This window comes from Nuphar pumila, chromosome 3, assembly GCF_984573655.1.
Source record: "Nuphar pumila chromosome 3, dmNupPumi1.hap1.1, whole genome shotgun sequence".
Taxonomy (NCBI): domain Eukaryota; kingdom Viridiplantae; phylum Streptophyta; class Magnoliopsida; order Nymphaeales; family Nymphaeaceae; genus Nuphar; species Nuphar pumila.
Window position 1 is genome coordinate 105,779,435 of NC_143251.1, and position 23,148 is coordinate 105,802,582.

The following is a 23,148-nucleotide window of genomic DNA, read 5'->3' on the forward strand; positions in this document are numbered from 1 at the left end:
TCTATACAAGCACTTTGACTAATTCATGACTTGAATTAGAGGATTTGGTCACCATGAGTTCAGTCTGCTACTACCTAAGGTTCCTAAAATGGCCAATCATATATGCTAGCTTGTTTTAAAAGTTTTAATTCCCTCTCTAACAAATCCATAAATGTAAAACAGGGATATATGTGCATATTGAAAGTTTACAGAATGCCCAATATCAACATAAATAAGCAATTTTCTCATGTATAAAACTATGCAGGAAATATATTAATGGCACAACTATAAAAAGACTACTAATATTTGAATATGTACAATGCTTGTTCACATAACAAATGGATGATGAAACCTAAATGTGACTTCCCATAGGCATCCAAAACTCAAAAAACTGTAATTTGAAACTCAAAAAACAAATTTCAAACATCACAAAACTCGCCCGAGTCAGGCCGAGTCAAGCCCGAGTTTTGGCAAACCGAGTTTGCCTTGCCGGGTTGACTCGCTGGAGGGGCGAGCCGAGCCGAGTCAGCCGAGTCAACGAGTTGACTCGGCGAGTTTTAAAACACTGATTACAACACTTGTAAGAACGGTATGGAAGTAGAAGAAAAAGAGTCCATTAAGAACTTGCAGGGAAGTAGTGACAGGTGATATGGACTCTAAGGGTGTGTTTGATTGGTTGTCTAAGATTGGATGGAACAACCGAACATATATAATAAGACAAAACACATGTTTTGTAACAACTTTACTACGTCTAGCTTTTGTTTTGACTGGACAAAAAGTTGTGTTCCTTCTATTTGGCATTTAATATTTATATTGTAGAGACGGCTTGGACATATGAATAATGAGTCGGATAACTTCATTTTGGATCATACAACTCGATCCACCCCCACCATATGAATGTTTTAACATGTTTATTATGGAATTTAGTTTCAAATATGAATCTTGAATTGGATCTAAAAACCAAAAAATGGTTATAATTTGAATAATTTAGGAAAAATATGAATTGATATTTTTGATATATAAATGCTTTAATCGGTGCCATATTAGATCTAATTATGAAAGTTTATAAAAAATTTATGGATTTTATTCCCGAATATGGATCTCAAACTGGATCCAAGTACCAAAAATATTTAAATTTTGGGTGATTTGAAAAAATAAGAATTCATAAATTTTATATACAAATGCAAAAACCATAAATAAATCATAAAACCCTAAAATGCAAGAAAATAATTCATAAATAAACCCAAAACCCTAAACTATAAGAAAAATAACCATATAATAAAAAACCAAAAATTGACTATAAAATAAAAAACCATAAATAGACCATAAAATTAAATATAAAATCCCTAATTTAAAACCTTAAACAAAGAAAATCAAATAAAAACAATCTTAATCAAATGCAAGAAAAGACTTAATCAAATTAGCTATAAGAAGTCCTAATTAAAGTAACTTGATTCAAAGCCCTAATAAAAAAATCAAAGAAAAAAAGCCCTAATAAAGTCAAAGAAAAGCCTTAATTAAAGATATTTCATTCAAAGCCCTAATAAAAAAAAAATCAAAGAAAAAAACCTAATCAAATCGAAGGGAAGCTTTAATCAAATTAAATATCAAAAGCCCTAATTAAAGATATTTGATTCAAAGCCCTAAACAATGAAAATCAAAGGAAAAAAATGTAATCAAATTGAAAGAAAGTTTTAATCAAATTAAATATCAAAAGCCCTAATTAAAGATATTTGATTCAAAACCCTAAACAATAAAAATCAAAGAAAAAAAGCCCTAATCAAATCAATGAAAAATCTTAGTCAAACTAAATATAAAAAACTATAATTAAAAGATTTGATTTAAATCCCCAATCAAAGAAATTTTGTATTTAAAGCCCTAATCACAGTTATAATCAAAGCCCTAATTATATAAATGAGAGATGATCAAAGAAGAAAAGTGAGAGAGAGAGGAACAAAGAAGGGAAAGAAAAAAGAAAAGTGAGAGAAGAGAGAGAGAGAGAGAGTAGGTCATTTACTACCGGCTTTGCTGCCCAGCCACTGCACAAACTTCTGAGAAGGATCTCCTCAATCCATGTGTCTTAGGAGCGGCCTCTCAGGTTCATGGCCATGAAGAATATTTGCCTGCCTCCGATCATGATGTGCACCTATTAGTTCATGAGCATGCTGGTCCAAAAAAAAACCTCGTAAAATGGGTCACTAACGAGCACCATGAAACAGACCTTGATTCTAGATGGGTCCAAAAGTGGGGTTTGGATTAATTAGGAGAGGCTTATGTGGGGAATTTATGGGACCAATGGTTGGCTTTGAATAGGTTAAGGGCTGATGTGGATTGGATTTGGTGTGAGCTTGGTTTAGTTTATAGGTTGAAGTTGGGTTTGGATGACGAGGATAATAGGCTTGGTGAAGATTCGGTGGATTGCTTCTGAATCAGGAATATAATGGTTTGTCGAACCCAGAATGGTTTGGGTCAGATACAAGATTAGAGTTTGATGGGTATAGGTCTAGTTTAACCCTGATGTATATCCAAAATACAAATGGGTTGACCTAGTCTGGATTGAAGTTGGAGCTCCGACTGGGTTCTATTAGGTTCAATTTAGGTTTGAATCAGATAACTCAGACCAAAATCAAAAGATTGAGCCCAATCTAGAGGTAGGACCCCTAAACTGGACCCATAGGACTCAAAATCGGTGTGATGTGGGTCAGAACTCGTGGAAACCGACTCAAATCTTGACCCAAAACACTTGGATTCGGAGTGGAGTGTTGGGATCCAACTCCCTGCCTGAATGTCGCACTTTAAAATTGTCCCAAAGTTGCACCTGAGTTATTACTCATAAATTTTTATGACACTCATCCATGCATCTCATGCATTTACATACTTGTAAATTTAAAACATAAACAACCAAAATTTAAAGCAAGTATCTACATGGAAAGTATCTAATGCATTATATCATGCATTCATTTTGTTCTTTCTCTAACAGGCACCTCGACATTCCCAGAATGCATATTTAACTCAACTATGATCTTTCATGCATATGTCATACTTGCATATATGCATTCTTTTTATTATTGATGTACATGTCATAACTATAAACAAGCATCATAAGAATTTCATTCATCCATGCGTATACACACTGTAATTCTAAACATGCACCATTCATCATTCAAGTATATGTTTTATCAAACTTGCGATTACTGTAGAATCTTCTACATTTTAAACCATAATTTCCCTATAATTTCTTGATAGAACTTACTTTATATCAAGTCATAATTTCTAAAAATTTTATCAGAACCCATTTTATATCAAGTCATAATTTCTAAGAATCAAATGAATTTTTTACCAAAAGTTTCTTTATATCAAATTCATATTTATGAAAATCAAACAAAAATTTCACCATAACTTCCTTTAGATCAAATCAATATTTCTGAGAATCAAACAAAAGTTTTGCTAGAACTTCCTTTAGATCAAATCAATATTTCTAAAAATCAAACAAAAATTTTGCGAAAATTTCCTTTAGATCAAATCAATATTTTATGAAAATCAAATGAATTTTTTTCAGAACTTCCTTTAAAGTAATTCAAAATTTCTGAAATTCAAACAGATTTTTTATCAAAACTTCCTTTAGATCAAATCAATGTTCTGAAAGTCAAATAAAAATTTTGCCAGAACTTTCTTTATATCAAATCTATATTTCTGAAAATCAAAAGAGAATTTTGATAGAACTTGCTGAAAGATCAATTTAAGGAATTTATACTAGAATCTAGCAAGTTCTGAAGAATAATACCTTATTCACGTCTTATATTTGCCCAAATTTTCTTTGTAGATGGCTAAATCTTTGATACTAATTGAGTATTGCCAAGAATTAATCTAAACCCAACTTTCTAAAAGAGAAAAAAAGGAGACAGAAAGAGAGAGGGAAAGCTAGAGAGAGAAGTGATAAAAACAAAAGAGAAGAGAGAAAGCTAGAGAGAGGAGAGGGGTGTTGTTAGGTGAGAGAAAGAGGGGGTGGGGCTATTTATAGCCCCTAAAGGAGGTTGCCTCCCTCTGGTTGTCAAGATAAGAAGAGGAGAGGGGGTGACTCACCCTTTTTCCTAGCTGGGTGTCACCTTAGGGAGAGAAGGAGGGAGTGATTCACCCTCCTCAGGTGGGTCCCACCTCAAAAACCATTTGCCAAAACTGTCAAAGTTGATGGTTTTGGATTATTTTATATTATTTTTATTTATTTTATTTATTAATTTCATTAAATCTTATTTATTTTATTAAAATAGCCTTGGTCTGATCCCACATAATCGAGTTGTCATTTGAGTTATAAAAATTACTTTTTTACCCTTTTTGGTTTGAGTATTTACCTAAATATGCCATTGGGATGGTAAATTACACTTTTACCCTTAATAATTTTATTATTTTCTCAAATATACCCCTAATTATGAAATTACTAATTTGCCTTTCGATAATATAAATATTTATGAATATGTCCTTGAAATATGAATCTAGATAAATATCTGGATCTGGTGAAAATTATTTGTTTGGATAATATCTGGATTTGTTAAACATATCCATTTTAATTTTAGATATGGGTGAGAATCAGTATCCAGATCTGGTAAGAAATCTAGATCTAAATTTTATTTGGATTGAGCCTTTGAACTATGTATCATGTCCAGATTTGATTCAAGATCCAGATATTAAAAGAAATTTATTTAACATTTAAAAAATTTAGTTATTATGGGTGGTTCCCAAAACTTTCGATGACATTCAAGCGAATATTCTAGTGATATCATGAGAGGCGGTGACTTTGCAAAAATCTCTCATCGGTTTGCCTGTTAGTTTTTTCAATTTTTTTTATTTTTTTGGGTTTTCGTGCCATATAAATGTGCATGTAGTTACTTTTTTTTGTTGCTTATCAATATTCAGTTGTTTTGTAAAAATATATATCTTTGTTTAATTGAGGCTAAGGGTTGGTTATGTGATATTTGTGGGTTGTTAGTTTTCAATGTTGTTATACATTGTGTGGTTGGTGTAGGTAGTTATGATAGCTATAGAAATGTTATTTGTAAATTACTTTAGCATTGAGCAACCCCTTTAGAGATTTATATTGGTCTCTAAAAATAACAATTATAAGGAATTTATAGCATTAATGACTCAAAAAATCAGTTATATGGAAGAGTTAATGGTTCATAAATATAAGTGCACTCTAAAATTAGATGGCAAAGATATATGGATACATCTCTTTGACGATGATGATGCACAATCAATGTTATATAGGAGCAACATTTACTTAGTTGCTAGTAAAGCTACACAAGACGTAGTTGGAAGTGATATACAATAATGAAATGATTGAAATCTTATGGATAATGTGCATCTATCTTAGCCACCTGCTATTGAGTTAACTCCTCTAGCGAACATCCCCCACCGTTCTCAATAGTTAATGATGAGAGGATCACTGCAAATAATATGGAATCACTTGGACAATCAATGCCAGCGATCTTCATCGCAAGATGTTATATGACACCCATCCTTCCAATGTAGATAACAAACCTAGGTAAGGTTAAAGCTCTTTCTAATTTATGCTTGAACTAAAGGTGTTATTTTTTTGGTTAATTTTGAAAGTTGGGATTACAGAAATATTGCATTTTTTGAAGCAAATAGAGTCATAAATACGATGAGTTTTGATTTACTTTGTGCAGTTGATCAATCATTTTGTGCTAGCAGCGATGACGAAAAACAATGCAAAATCAGATGATAGCAATGATTCTGAGTATACCATATCGATTGAGTTCACTACAAGAAAATTGTTAATTAGCGACGGAAATTTGCGACGGATTTTTTCCGTCGCTAATTCGCGACAGATTAGCTAGAGAAACAATCTATCGCTAATTAGTGACGGATTAGCGAGGAAACAACTTTTATCGCTAATCCGTCGCTACTTAGCGACAGATTAGCGACATCAATTTTTTGTCGCTAATTCTTAATACAAGAAAACCATTTTAGCGAAGGATTTAGAGAGGGAACTCTGTCGTTGCTAATCCGTCGCTAATTAGCGACGGCTTAGCGACCGAATATATTCCGTCGCTATTTTGGTATTTTGATTTACGACGGCTTAGCGACGGAATTATTCCATCGCTAAATGTTGCGTAAATCCCTAATCCCATCCCTCTTTCTCTTTTTCCTGTTTCGCTGTCTTACTCCCGCTCGCCGCCCTCTCCCTCCCGCCGCCCGTCGGCCTCTATCCGGCCCCCACCGTCCACCGCTCGCCAGCCGCCGCTCCCCGTCAGCCTCCCGCCACCGCCCAGCGACGCGCAGGTAATCATTTCCGGTAGCAGGGGGACGACCCCCCTGCATTTCTCTTCTAACCCCTCTGGTACGGTAATTCATCTTCATTCTTCTTCTTATTCTTCTTCTTCTTCTTCCTCTGATTCCTCATCTGCATTTTCTTCTTCTTCCATTAATTCTGTATAAAACAGAATAAATAAAAAACAAAAACAAGAGAAATAAAAATAAAAAGAAAAAAACAATAGATCGAATTAGCATTTGTTTCTCTGTTTCCCGTCTTAAGCATCTGCAAATTTTTTTAATCGGTTCATAGATCTGAGTTTTTATTTTCATTGTTTGTCGATTGTTGTTGTTCATTGTTGATTTTTCTTGTTTTACAATCGTCAATTTCATGTTTTTTTTTATTTCTTATGTTTTTTTTCTGCATTACACTTTCAGTTTACATTCAATTGTCTCTATTTGTTTTTAATTCAGTGTTTCTGCATTATGATTCAGTCATCGTAATAGATTTGTGTTTCCTAATTCTCGAACTATTCCAATTCCTGTTTTCATCTTTAGCATAAATCTGATTTTCATTTTATGTCTTGTTTGATGTCAATTTTTTATTTTTCTGTTTTCATTGTTGAATTTTTTGCTTTTCAATTGAGTCGGTTCCTGTTTGCTTTCTTTTTCAGAATTGCATTACCTGTTTTTCTTTTCTGAATTTTCAGTAATTTTTTGTTTGCTTTACTGTTTACATTAGGTATAGTTTTTAGTTTTTTTTTCTGTTGCTAATTGTTCCTGTTTTTAATTTCTGGTTCTAATTTCCTGTTTTTAATTTTTCCCTGTTTTCTTTTCTTTCATTCAAAATTTTGTTTGTCCAGTTTTATGTTTCATGCTTTTATCTGATTTTTTTATGTCTATTTCATTCAAATTTTATTTTCCTGAATTTTTTTACAAGTTCATTTTTCTGTTTTCCTGTATTTCAATTTCCAATTGTGTTTTTCTCGTTATTTTCTTGTTTCATTTTTCTATGTTTGCTTTTGATCATTGCATTTCATGTTTAGATAATTCCTTGTCTGCATTTCTTGTTTTGCTAATTTTTGTTAATCTTTTAGTTTTTCATTCTTGTAAAAGTTCTGTTTAGTCTTTTTGCTTCCTTTGCATAAGTGTTTATGTTTACCTAATTAGCTTTAATATTCATTGCAATACATTACTTGCACACTTTATTTCATCATTAGATATATCATCATTAGTTTAGTTGTTTTTTGCATTGCATAAGTGTTTGTGTTTCCCTAATTAGCTTCAATATTCATTGCAGTACATTACTTGCACACTTTATTTCATCGCATTTCATCATTAGATATATCATCATCAGTTTAGTTGTTTTTTGCATTGCATAAGTGTTTGTGTTTCCCTAATTAGCTTCAATATTCATTGCAGTACATTACTTGCACACTTTATTTCATCGCATTTCATCATTAGATATATCATCATCAGTTTAGTTGTTTTTTTTTCGACAGGTGGTGACTTCATTTTAACACAGTGTTTTTTGCAGATTTCTCAACGGAACTCGCTTGTGCCCCGCCACCCGTGGTAAGTAAGTGACAAAAACAATGCAAATCGGGTAAATACCCGTGGTGAGTAAGTGATGTAAGCGCATCACATGTTATTTAATTTATTGAATGTAACACTTTATTGTTCACACACTCACTTAGTTGTTGATATCTAGGACTGCTTTGTTGGAGTTTGGAGATCATGCTGAGCATGATTTTAATGTATGAATATGGAAGTGTTCTTATTTTTGGAGTACGGAGTCCATGCTAGGCATGGTAGTAGTTAGTGGGATATTGAAGTGTGTTTGCTGCAGGTACACGTTTGACATTTGTTTGATATGAATTATTTCGATGTATTTCAATGTTTGATGTGATTGTATCCATGCTTGCATGTAGTTACTTTCAATTTGATTATGTCTTCTATGTGAAATTGTATACTGAAAGCATGCTTCAAATGAATGTATCGTGTCATGAATAGTTTGCACATGAAAATATTAAGTTATCAATGCATGCATCATAATTCTTGTGATTGTATGACATCATATATTGCATGATAAATTTGATATTTTCTTCATCATAGCATTCTGATGGTTCTCTTTTAACTGGTTAGGATACTATTCGTAACATCATACGACAAAATGACTGCAAACCATGAATGGATGTACCGTAGGATAGTGGACAATGAGTTATCGCATGAATATATGGATGGTGTTGACAATTTTATTGAATTTGCAACAGCAAGTGTTAGTACAGTAGATCCCACTGGTCGGATTAGGTGTCCCTGCAAGATTTGTAAGAATAATCGATTTGTAGAACCTCATGGCGTTAGACATCACCTATACAGGAAGGGTTTTGTGAGTGATTATCAGAACTGGACGTTTCATGGAGAAGAATTTAGAAACGATTTTGATGCACGGGTGAATGTGGTGCACAATAATCCATATACGAATTTGATATTTGATGCCGCAGGAACAGAACTGGGTTCTGCTATGAGTTCTAGTGATGTAAGAACTGCTGTAGATGAAGAATCACCAAACGATGCAACTAGTAGATTTTATGATTTACTTAGAGATGCTGATGAGCCACTTTGGAACGGTTGTGAGAGTCACACTATATTGTCTGCAGTTCTTCAACTAATGAATTTGAAGTCCGAGTATAATTTGAGTCAATCATGTTTTGACCATTTGTGCATGATTGTGAAGAGTATGTTGCCCAAAGATGAGAAATTGCCACAAAATTTCTATCGTGCAAAAGTTATGGTCAACGCTCTAGGTATGGGTTACAAAAAGATTGATGCTTGTCCAAATCATTGCATGTTGTATTTCAAGGAGCAGGAAAATAACATATCATGCCCGTCATGTGGGCATCCTCGGTTCAAGCCAAAGACAAGAGGCAATGGTAGCACGAGATCAAAGGAAGTTCCATACAAGTCACTCTGCTACTTTCCTATCACTTCTAGATTGCGGCGATTGTATATGTCTTCAAGGACAGCTAAACACATGAGATTGCATGCAAATAAAGTTTGACACGATGAAAACAAGATCACGCATCCTGTTGACGCTGAAGCTTGGAAGCACTTTGATCGTACTCATCAGAAATTCGCAATGGAAGTGCGAAATGTTAGACTCGGTCTATGTACAGATGGATTTAATCCATTTGGGGGTAGATCAACTCCATACTCATGCTGGTCAGTATTTGTAACTCCATACAACCTTCCACCAAGCTTGTGTATGAAACATCCAAATCTTTTCTTGTCTCTGTTGATCCCTGGCCCGACCTCACCTAGCCAAAATCTTGATGTATATCTAAGGCCATTGATTGATGAACTAAAAGTATTGTGGGATGACGGTGTTACCACGTATGATGCCCACAAAAAACAAAATTTCAACATGAAGGTCGTTGTTCTATGGACAATCAGTGACTTCCCTGCATATGATATGTTATCTGGTTGGAGCACACATGGGAGGTTGGCTTGTCCGTACTGCATGGAAGATTCCAAAGCTTTTAGATTGAGGCATGGAAGGAAGCCTTGCTGGTTTGAGTGCCATCGTCGATTTCTACCCAGCGATCATCCGTTCCGACGACAAAAGAATGTGTTTAAAGCAGGCACAACTGAAACGAAAGGTCCATCCTCAAGATTGTCCGGCATAGAGATTCTAAGAAGATTGCGATACTTTTCAGATGTATTAACAGATGCCCGCAGTCCTACACCCTTCCGTGGATTTGGGAAGGATCACAATTGGACAAAGAAATCTATTTTTTGGGAACTACTGTATTGGCCGACCCTATTGATACGACATAATTTGGATGTGATGCATGTAGAGAAAAATGTGTTTGATAATGTGTTCAATACAGTAATGAATATTAAAGGAAAAACGAAGGATAATCCGAAGACCCATATGGATTTAAAATTAATATGTAAAAGACCAGAATTGGAACTCAAAGAGTATAATGGCAAAGTACTAAAACCAAAGGCAAAGTACGTGCTCGGACCTGATCAAATAAAACATGTATGTCAATGGTTGAGACAACTGAGATTTTCAGATGGATATGTCTCTAACATTGCTCGGGCTGTGAAGATTGACGATGGACAGTTATATGGGTTGAAGAGCCATGATTGTCATATCTTTATGCAACGATTGATACCCCTAGCATTCCATGATATGTTAGACAAACCTATATGGGGGGTATTGTCTGAGTTGAGCGGATTTTTCAGAACATTGTGCGCATCGGAGGTCGTTGTATCAGATGTAAAGAATCTCGAGGACTCTGTCATCACCACTGTTTGTCTGCTAGAAAAGATATTTCCGCCAGCATTTTTCGATGTTATGGAACATTTGATCATACATCTGCCATATGAACTAAGGGTTGGTGGCCCTGTGCAATATCGATGGATGTACCCATTTGAAAGGTATATGTTTTTTTATATTTGTCTCTTTAATGACAGATATTTAAAATTTGAAATGTATATTCTTGTCAGATGCATGTTCGACCTAAAAAAAAAGGTTCGTAATAAAGCAAGAGTAGAAGGCTTTATTTGTGAGGCGTACACTTTAGAAGAGATTTCAAATTTCTCATCTATGTACTTTGAACCTCATATTCCAACACGTTACACATGCCCGCCCCGTAACGATGATGGAGAACAAGTAACTGTAGCTGACAAGCTGACGATATTTCAACCACTTGGGCATGCATTTGGTAGTTGCCGATCAAGGCTATTGACAGATCGAGAGCAAGATGCAGCACACATCTATATATTTTTTAATTGCTCAGCGATCGACCCATACATCGAGTAAGTATATGTATATGCAACTCAATTATAAATCCTTTTATGTTCTATATGTGGATACATGGCTCGGTAATATAAGTATTTGTGGTTTGCAAACGATTTGATCTGGAATTGCAAAGCGAAGTTTCACATCTCACTGATGCAGAAGTACAAAAAGAACGTGAAACTAAGTTTGTGGAGTGGTTGAAACAGTTGGTAAAGAAGCTAACATAAATTTTGTACTTATAAACAACACTAAGTTACTTAATTGATCGTGATCACAATCATTGTTTATGTCTGTGCGTAGGTTCGCCATGGTGATGTTAAAGATCAAGGAATATGTGATTTAGAAAATGGTCCGACCAAAGTTGTGCAATGCTACAACGGGTATATCGTAAATGGTTATCGATTCCATACAAAAGACTACGATATAAACAAATCAACGATAAATAGTGGCGTGTGTGTCAAGGGTAGCAGCTACGGTGAAAATGAACATGATTACTACGGTGTTATAGAGGAAATAATGGAGTTGACTTACTTAGGCATGAATAACAGGGTTACGATATTCAAGTGTCATTGGTTTGATCCAACTGCAACAAGACTCGACAATGCTTCAGGCATTATGGAGGTGAATCATAAATCCAGGTTTGGAACATATGAATCATTCATATTAGCCTCGCAAGCTCAACAAGTTTATTATACTTCATATCCGAGTATAAAAAAGTCAGATAGAAATGAATGGTGGGCAGTTTGCAAGGTGAAGTCCAAACTATACCCCGAGTATGATCAGTTACAGGAAGATGAGTTAGCTGAAGACAGTGATTACTATCAATCAGATGATGTCTATGACTTCGCTTATGGTCACGATGTTGCGCATGATATGCATGTCATATCTTCATTGGCCGATGAAACATTCATAGAGGAATGTGATCCAAATGATGTACCAAGTGGATGGGCAAACAATGAAGAAGAAGAAGAAGAAGTAGAAGAAGAAGAAGAAGAAGAAGAAGAAGAAGAAGAAGAAGAAAGTCAAACTAGTGACGAGGAAGAATTCTCAAGCTAGTGAGCAAAATCATATACTACAAACCTCTATTTAAATGCATTGCAGTACTTGATGTGAGTTGTATTGCAATACTTGGTGTGAATGATTAAAAATTTTATTTGAATGTATTGTAATACTTGATATGAATGATTCGAATGCATTGCAATACTTGGTGTGAATGATTACAAATTTTAATTGAATGTATTGTAATACTTGATACGAATGATTCTAATGCATTGCAATACTTGATGTGAATGATTTGAATTATTTGAATGTATTGTAATACTTGATGCAAATGCATGAGTTGTATTGCAACACTTGATGTGAATGATTAAAAATTTTATTTGAATGTATTGTGATACTTGATACGAATGATTTGAATGCATTGTAATACTTGATGTGAATGATTTGAATTATTTGAATGTATTGTAATACTTGATACAAATGATTCAAATGCATTGCAATACTTGATGTGAATGATTTCAATTATTTGAATGTATTATAATTTATGCAACGAATGATTTGAATTATTGCAATACTTGATGTGAATGATTTGAATTATTTGAATGCATTGTAATACTTGATGCGAATGATTTGAATGCATTGCAATGCTTGATGTGAATGACTTGAATGCATTGTAATACTTGATGTGAATTATTTGAATGTATTGTATGACATATGTTATTTGTTAGAATATGGTTCGTGGAGGTTATAGTGGTCGCTCATCCAGTAGTAGCCAGGCTCAACCTTCATCTTCACGGGCTCCTGTGATAGGTATATCATATAACTAATTGGATGCTTGATTAGTTCAAATGCGCATTCTGAGAATTTCTAACGTATTTTTTTACAGATGATGTTGCGCCTGTACACGACCCACCTACACCAGTTGATTACACAAGTCAAGAGCAAACACAGGAAACAAGGTCTTCTCAGGCTGGCACAAGAAGACTCATTCGAATAGTGTATATCGATAATCGACCGTAAGTATTTTGTTTTCAATTATTGCATATCTTATAAATATTTTATATTGATATTTACTGTGTAACAATTCATGTGCAGCACGAGGTTTGAGCCACAAGAAGTAGTACGGGAGATTAGAAATTCACTTCTTCAACATCTATCAGGACCGGTTGCTCAATGGAAAGAGTACCCAAAGGAGGTGTTAGACAGATTGTGGTCCTCATTCATGGTATACAGTTGTTCCTCATAGTTAATGTGTTTCATATTTAATTTATTTAACTAATGTCTACTAACTTTCTGAAAATATTTGTAGGTTTCGAATCGTTTCGCAACTACGGTGGAAGAAAATGATGCAAGGAAGGTGTGGCAAAAGGTGGCTGCCAATCGATTTGCAGACATGCTGCACACTATGAAGACTGCAGCAAAAAAAACATCTGGCGTAGTAGATGATCCATTACTGTGGAAGGGCCATGGACCTATTACTATCAGGAGAGATTATTGGGATGAAATGTGCGATAAGTGGGCGGGAGATGCATTTAGAAATCGCTCTGCGAAGGCTGCACAAAATCGATCGAAGATGCCCGAAGCCCATCTACACACAGGTGGATCTAAGACATTTGGGAGCCACCTGAAGAAAATGGTAACTCATCAATATATAATATTAATTTTATAAGTATTGTTGTAAACTTGGGTACTAAATCATTTGTCATTTAACTTCGCAGGAAGCAGAAAAAGGAGGCAGTGTACCATATAAGGATGTGTTTGTTGAAACACATAAACGGAAGACCACGGGAGTCTTCGTATCAGAGAAGGCGAGAACGACAACGGTATGTATTTATTCTATTAATAATCATTGCAATATATATGCAAGTTATCATAATGTTATCATTAATTATTAATGAATACTTTAAACATTATTTTGTAGGAGGCATATGAGCAACAGATGGTAGAGCGATATGGCGATGACGCTACTCAGCATCCATCATTTGATCATACAGCATGGGTGACTGCAGCAGGTGAACCCAAAAAAGGTCGCGTGTTCGGGTTTGGGAGTAATATGAACACTTCACCAGTTATTGCTTCTTCCACTTACGGCTCACCGACTTCTTGCACCAACATAAGCTCCAAGCAACAGACTATTCTTTCCGGTGATGATGTACGCCAGATCGTTACGGAATCACTGAATAACTACTTCCATGACACCGTCGCCCCCTTTCTCCGAAATGAGATCAACAATCTTGTTCTGAACAGGGGATCTTCGATTCCAGGTCCCTCTCAGGTATAATCACATATTCAGTTTTTTGTCTGCTTTAGAACACATATGAGCATAATCAAATCACATATATAACTTTTTGCCTGCCTTAGAGCACATATGAGCATGATAGAATCAGATATAGAGTTTTTTGCCTGCCTTAGAGCACATATGAGCATGCTATAATAACATATAGAGTTTTTTTATTGCCTTAGAGCACATATGAGCATGCTATAATTACATATAAAATTTTTTGTCTGCCTTAGAGCACATATGAGCATGCTATAATCACATATTCAGTTTTTTGACTGCCTAAGAACACATATGAGCATGATAGAATCACATATAAAGTTTTTTTGACTGCCTTAGAACACATATTAGCATGATAGAATCACATATAAAGTTTTTTTGACTGCCTTAGAGCACATATGAGCATGCTATAATCACATATTCAGTTTTTTGACTGCCTAAGAACACATATTCAGTTTTTTGACTGCCTTAGCACACATATGATCATGATAGAATCACATATAGAGTTTTTTTATTGCCTTAGAGCACATATGAGCATGCTATAATCACATATAAAGTTTTTTTGCCTGCCTTAGAGCACATATGAGCATTCTATAATCACATATTCAGTTTTTTGACTGCCTAAGAACACATATGAGCATGTTATAATCACATATTCAGTTTTTTGACTACCTTAAAACACATATGAGCATGCACAAATCACATATAGAGTTTTTTTACTGCCTTAGAACATATATCATTTATGATAGAATCACATATAATTTTTTTTGCTTTGCCTGCCTTACAGCACATATGAGCATGCTATAATCACATATTCAATTTTTTGACTGCCTTAGCACATATACGAGCATCATCGAATCACATATATAGTTTTTTGCCTGCCTTAAAGCATATCTGATCATGGTAGAATCACAAATAGAGTTTTTCTAGTTGCCTTAGAACACATATGAACATGCTATAATCACATATTCAATTTTTTGACTGCCTTAACACACATATGAGCATGATAGAATCACATATATAACTTTTTGCCTGCCTTAGAGCACATATGAGCATGATAGAATCACATATAGAGTTTTTTTATTGTCTTAGATCACACATGAGCACATGATAGAATCACATATAGTGTGTAATTTATTTCATTATATTTTGTTTATCAATATTGACTGTTCTTTTCTTGTGTAGGCTGCTAGCGATAATCAGCGTAGTGGAGCTGAAGGGACAGATAAAGACAATGAACAAGAAGATGCACAAAATCTTGGCGATGATTAGAGAACTGTGTTGAAGAAGTTCTATTTTTTTATGTTTCCTAATTGTAATTGTTGAATTGTAAATAATTAAACTTGTTAATTTTAAGGTGGAAAGATTAATTGTTGTAGATTCTTGTTATATGGATTTTTTTTGTGGTTTGTTTTTTATTTACAGGAAATATAAATTGTACAGGAAATATAAATTATACCGTTCTCGGTATTTAATTTTCAAATAAATTTTTTTTTTATTTTTTTTCGTGTTTGCGACGGATTAGCGACGGAACCATCTGTCGCTATTCATATAAATCTAGCGACGGCATAGCGACGGAAGTAAATCCGTCGCCAAGCCGTGGTCGCCGTTTAGTACCGACGGATTGGCGACGGAATACAACGCTCGTTAGTCCGTCGCAATTAGCGATGGACCTGGCGACGAAATAAATCCGTCGGCAGTTAGCGTCAAAATATTCGCGACGTAAGCATATCGTCGCCTCGTTGTTGCTAATCCGTCGCTACGCCTGTTAGCGACGGATTAGCGACGAATTAGTGACAGAAAGTGGTCGTCGCTAATCTGCTGTTTGTTGTAGTGGTTGGACTTAGAAACGATAGGGGAGACCAAATTAGTGATTATTTGGAACAAGTACTGAAGGGTGAGAACAATGCACTAATAACATTCAGGAAGTATAATAATATTCGGGAAGTCAAACTCGTGGTTCTCAATGAACGAATTTTCATTCAATGAAGAGAATTTAAAAATAAATGATATAGAGGCTTCTCAGTTGTACGATGAGTTGCACAATAAAAAACTTAACAAATGTAAATAGTTGCAGTACCTATAAAACAAAGTCAAATGATCGCAAAATTGCTTGTGACAAAAAGTTTACTGATCTTGAGCAGTGTCATGAGTTTTTAAGAGATGATGTAGTTAGGAATAACCCTAGAACAAAATTTGTTAGAAGTTGTAATAACAGAGTCACTCTCGTATGGATGAAAAAGAACCCACAGACTATGGTTGATTGCCCCTGAAAGATCCACTACACAAAGATGCACGAAGTAACATTCTTTAAAGTGAAGAGGTATCAAAGTGAGCATACAAGTAGTGGATCAGTGGACAACCTTTGTTGCGAGAAAAGTGCCTTCGAAGTGGATTTCACAAGTTATTCATAGACGCTTGTACCCGAATATGACATTGAGAGAAATCATGAATGACTTCAGTCGCAGTGTAGGTATAAAGGTTTCTTATAAACAAGCATGATATGAACATGAATTGACTAGGCTGATGCTATATGGTTCATTCGAGGAATCTTTCAGAATTCTTCTTGCTTATTGTCATCATTTGATGAAAGTTAACCTGGATTGTTAGCGTTCATTGAGACTGACATAGACAATAGATTTATGTACATGTTTCTATTCTTTCAGCCATGTATCGATGGGTTTGTCAATGGATGTCCTCTACCTCTTATGGTAGATGTCACCTTCCTATAAAGAAAATACATGAATATTTTGTTGTCTGCACACATTATTGATGCTTTTGGTGATATGTTTCATGTAGTATTTGGAGTGGTGGATAAAGAGTCAAAGAAATCATAAAAATAATTTTTAAGGCATTTGAAGAACCAAATAAATATCTACGATGATGATAAGCTCAAGGTTAAATAACAGTTGATAGTTATCACAGATAGGCACAAAGAGCTTTTGTATGTTGTCCCTCACACATGGCATACCTATCATTATGGATATTGCATGAAGTACGTGATTGAGAACTTTTTAAAGAAATTTGGTGCACCACTTAGTGCATACTAGTGGTGCACCGTCAAAGTACCCATGAGATGACATTGTCATTTTTTTATTTCAAAGATCTATGAACAAAGTAAAGAAGCATACAAATATGTTGCTAATAAAATAAAACGGATACATTGGGCTAACAATAATTTTTTTGCTAGTAGGCACGGATGTTTAACCTCTAATATAGCAAAGTGCTTTAATCTGTTGATTCTACCCATTCGTGATAAACCTTTAATCCCACTTATTGAGAAGTTTCATCTAATATGAATGAAACTTTACGAGAAAAGAAGGATTAACCGTGAGAAAATGACTAGCATTGTAGTGCCTAAGGTAATTATACCACCATCATTATGAAGCCTATGACTGAAAGCACAACTACTATGTTGATTTTGAGAGTATGCAATACTATTGTGAAAATGTTAGTAAAATTCTTTGCAAGCATCATCATATGCATTTTCTATGAGGGCAATCTTCTAGATGATTACTATGACAAGTTCTATATAGTTGAATCATATTAAGTTGTATACGGTACTTATCCATTTCATCTGATATCCGATAATGTCTCACATGTCACTCCTCTGACCCTTATTCTCGTCTTACCACCAGTGCCAATTAATAAAGCAGCGCGACCTAAAGTGAAGATACAAAAAATGAAATATAAAGAAGTGGTGTTATACAAGTGCAATGTATGTCACGAGCTTGGCCACAATAGGAGGAAACACGATTATGAAGCAATGTGTGAGTATTCGATGTGTTTACAAAGTAGTCTATGACATGCTTCTTGGTAGTTTACAAAATGAATTTTCAATATTGTGATTTTTTTGTTCAAGTACTCATTTAGTTTAATGTTGTGTTGCAGGTTAATTTGCAACAATAAAGAGTCTAAGCCAGAGGATGCACTTGCGCTTGTGGATGAAAGCTGATTAAAGCCATCATTATGCATGTGGTAATGAAAGTTGAAGTTTGATTTTTGTTTTTCGAGGAGAATGAATTATGTATAAATAATAGAAAATGAAGTTCTTTGATTCTTATTTTTTGAGTAAAATGAATTATTTATATAAAAAGGAGAATGAATTGTGTATGTAACAAATAATGAAGTTGTTTGATCTTGTTTTTTGTTTGATATGTGTTGTTTATATAATAGGTGATTGATTTGTTTATCAGAATCAATTATATATAATATGTATATAATAAGGAGTGAATATATTATGTAACTGATGATTTTTGCATCAGGAAGAAATTTTGTAAGATACATGTGAATTTAAGTTTATTTTTTTTAAATCAGAAAGGAATTTTGCAAGGTACATGTGAATTTCAATTTATGTTTTTAAAATAAAAAAGGAATTTGGCTCCGGTATTGCAAATTTCTTAATCGCATAGCGCCAATATTGCAAAAAAAAAAATTTCTTGAAAAAACTCAAAATTTCTTTTCAAAGAGATTCGTCAAAAAATTTTGTTGGAGGGGGCAAAAATTCGGGTTTGCGAAAACAAGGCATCTGGATGCAGAAAAGGGGTTGAGAAATGAAACATGCACTTTAACAAAATGAAGTTGCTCATACATTGCATTCATTTCATTTTTCACAAAATGAAGATGCTCATATATTGCATTGACTCCATTCTTTCACAAAACGAAGATGCTCATACATTGCATTTATTTTATTTTTTTATATAATGAAGTCGCTCAAACATTGCATTCATTCTATTTTTCTCAAAATGAAGTTGCTCATACATTGAATTCATTTCATTCTTTTAAAAGAAGGCTAGTTCTCACTGCATCTTTGATTGGAAGAAAACAGAGTATCTCACTCATACCGCATGTGATTGAATGCTGACTGTGAGATACGTCGACTTTGTGTTAATAGAGAAAAAACACATCTATCCAGCTATCACAGTCGTTAGAGTGGGATGGCCTCAAGAATGCTGCATATCTTACTCATACCACTGCAGATATCAATTCTTATCCCACCTATACTATAAGGTGCCCTTACCGGAAGCGTCGCCGATCTTCTGACCGTCGATGATTTTTTGCCAATCTTCTTGCCATCGATGATTTTTCGAAGATGAAGCATCACCAATCTTCTCATCATCATCGCTTGGCTGTGAGAAAATGATTATAATTTCTCAATGTTTGGATATCACAAAAAATCTAGTTTTTATGAAACCCTAGCTTTGCTTTTATACTATTCGTAGAGAATTTTGCAATACTAGAACTTCTACAACACTAGAAAGAATTTTTGCAATGTGCATTATAAAACTCATGACGAGTTTCACAAATTGTTTGAAATTGCACAAACTTTTTTGGAATTTTGCAACCTCATGTAATTTTCTTGAAGAGTTTCGTGGGTGTATTATTTTAATGTCATGTCGCTCAAACATTGCATTCATTCTATTATTTTAACGTATATCAAGGATCTGCTTTAAGCACTTTCCTATTTGCTATAGTGATGGATGAGCTTATGAGATCAATTCAAGAAAATGTGTTGTGGTGTATGTTGTTTGCTGATGATATTGTTTTGATTGATGAGTCTAGAGCTGGGGTTAATGCTAAGTTAGAATTATGGAGACAGACATTGGAAGCAAGAGGTTTTAAGTTGAGTAAGAGTAAGACATAATACATGGAATGTCGGTTTAGTAAGCAACGAAGTAGTGATGGGAGTGTAGTGAAGCTTGGTGAGCAAGAAATACCGGTAGATGATTGTTTCAAATATTTGGGATCTATCATTCAAAAGTACGGAGAAATTGATGGAGATGTAAATCATAGGATAAAGGTTGGGTGGATGAAATGGAAAAGTGCAACTGGAGTATTGTGCGATCATAAAATGTCATTGCGGTTGAAGGGAAAGTTTTATAGGATGACTATTAGGCCCGCTTTACTATATGGTACGGAATGTTGGGCTGCCAAAAGACATCATATTCAAAGAATGAGTGTAGCTGAGATGCGTATGCTGAGATGGATGTGTAGAAATATAATAAAAGATAAGATTCAAAACGAGGAGATACGTAAGAAGGTAGGCGTTGCACCCATTGAAAATAAGATGAGAGAGAATCGTTTACGGTGGTTTGGACATATTCGACGAAGGCCTAATGATGCTCTAGTTAGAAGGATGGAGAAATGGGAAAATATATTAATTAAAAGAGGTCGAAGTAGGCCTAGGAAGACATGGATGGAGGTGATAGGAAAGGATATGAATGCTTTGAACCTCACCGAGGACATGGCATTGGATAGAAATGAATGGAGGAGAAGGATTCATGTGGAAGACCCAGAATGATTTTCTTTGTTGGTTCATATCGCTGACCCCAATTGAAGGCGTGTATGATATTGTTCATTCGGTGAATTTTAATAAATTATGGGGTATTTTTAAGAATGTCATTTTGACTTTACACTGCAACCATTTTCTGATATATATATATATATATATATATATATATATATATATATATATATATATATATATATATATATATATATGATTTTTCAATTGCCTTAGGTCAAACTGAGTGATAAGAAATCTTAAAAACCGGTCACATGCACAGAAGTACACAGTTGTCTTATACAACTTAGAATATCGTTAGGGCATCCACATGAAGCAGTCTACGTCACTTGTACGGCATATATATATATATATATATATATATATATATATATATATATATATATATATATATATATATATATATACTAGCTCTGAGTAGGTTTTGATAGTCATTCATCTTGACAATGAACGACAGCCGTATATGAGTAACCTGTAGCAGTGGACGAGCAAATCGTCCACTGTCGGGTCTGACGCACGCCAACCGCTGAACCCATCCCAATCTCGAGTCCCAAGCCAAAGTCATGGCTAAACTTGAATGTAGGATGGATCCCATCCCAACCTACGGACGTCAAACTCTTATTCAACCTATGAGATGGCATCTTGGTGATGTGAACAATATAGTTCTTATATTTTGAGAAGAAAACCATATATACTCTTTAAATCAAATAAAAAGTAAACCAAGGATTCCAATAGAGCAAAGTTGGATCACTGTATTAGCTCGAGATCATTCTCGATCCCGTGACAGAATTCCAATGCTTGATTTGGTGCAAGTCCCTTGGTGTGCATCAATCTTGAACTCAGAGCACAAGTTAATGACTCGCCTCTCTCGCACGTGGACCAACGGTCCTCGATGATGCTTTGGAAACCATGATCATTTCGTGGACTAAGTGTGACGTCAAAATCGATCAAGCTTGAGCATGAGGATTCTGTTGGGAGTTTTCTAACTTGAGCCCACATCTCATAAAGCCATACCCGACCCGTTTCGGTCCATGTGTGCAATGTTACAACGAACTATCCATGGATTCGCACATGAATCTAAATTATCATTAGAGAAGGAACCGTAGTATGTGCAAGTATGGATGACAAACCAAGCAAATAAAATGAACCAAAATTTGTCATACCTCGTATCACATGCTTGATGCTTCTTTTCCTTATGCAGCTCATCATCCTTGTTAAGACTAGCCAGACTCATCTCAGTACTCTCAATCTCTTGATGTTGGTCAGCTTTCTTCATATCTTCTTGCGAGATCCCCAAAAGTCTGATGGATCCCTCAGAAGGAGGAGGAGGAGATGCAGCAACAAGTTCCTCTTCCATGGGAAGATGAATGGTGACGCCAAAAAGCCTTATGCTCTTTGCTGCTGATGTTATTGTTTCAACAGGTTCGGGCACGATAACTGGTAATGGCAGATTCGGCTTAAAGACTTCAACAATAAATTCAGATTCGGTCGCTCCACGGAAGAAGCGAAGGAAGTGCTTGACTTCCAGATTGTTAGCTTCCAAGAAGCTATTGAATTTCTTCAAGATGGTTATTTTCCAACTTGACCACCGAAGCAGGTTATATGTTCCCCCTTGGAACACGCAGGTGCGTGTTCTTGGGTCTGAATGAGCGCCATGTATGTAAGCATGTGGGGCTCATTTTCCCGTGTGTGTCAGCATCACTTAGCATCGAAGTCTGGTGCGTTTGCAAAGACTTAAGTACCCTTTCCCGCCATTAGCGTCATAAAATGATGTTTTGAGTACAACAACAACAACAACTACGCCTTCATCCCAAAACAATTGGGGTCGGCGATATGAACCAACAAAGAAAATCATTCTGGGTCTTCCACATGAATCCTTCTCCTCCATTCATTTCTATCCAATGCCATGTCCTCGGTGAGGTTCAAAGCATTCATATCCTTTCCTATCACCTCCATCCATGTCTTTCTAGGCCTACCTCGACCTCTTTTAACTAATATATTTTCCCATTTCTCCATCCTTCTAACTAGAGCATCATTAGGCCTTCGTCGAATATGTCCAAACCACCGTAAATGATTCTCTCTCATCTTATTTTCAATGGGTGCAACGCCTACCTTCTTACGTATCTCCTCGTTCTAAATCTTATCTTTTATTGTATTTCCACACATCCATCTCAGCATACGCATCTTAGCTACACTCATTTTTTGAATATGATGTCTCTTGGCAGCCCAACATTCCGTACCATATAGTAAAGCGGGCCTAATAGTCGTCCTATAAAACTTTCCCTTCAACCGCAATGGCATTCTACGATCGCATAACACTCCAGTTGCACTCTTCCATTTCATCCACCCAACCTTTATCCTATGATTTACATCTCCATCAATTTCTCCATACTTTTGAATGATAGATCCCAAATATTTGAAAGAATCATCCACCGGTATTTCTTGCTCACCAAGCTTCACTACACTCCCATCTCTATTTCGTTGCTTACTAAATCGACATTCCATGTA

General features: G+C 35.1%; 1 protein-coding gene across 1 annotated transcript in view; it reads left to right on the plus strand.

The window, feature by feature from the left end:
* LOC149843199 (uncharacterized) overlaps positions 1 to 15,680 on the plus strand; it is a 242,517-nt gene extending 226,837 nt beyond the window's left edge. Inside the window, exon 4 of the mRNA XM_090001735.1 lies at positions 15,522 to 15,680. Coding sequence (XP_089857861.1) covers positions 15,522 to 15,608 — 87 coding nt within the window. The 3' untranslated portion in view covers positions 15,609 to 15,680. The remainder of the gene's footprint in view (positions 1 to 15,521) is intronic.
* Positions 15,681 to 23,148: the final 7,468 nt, after the last annotated feature.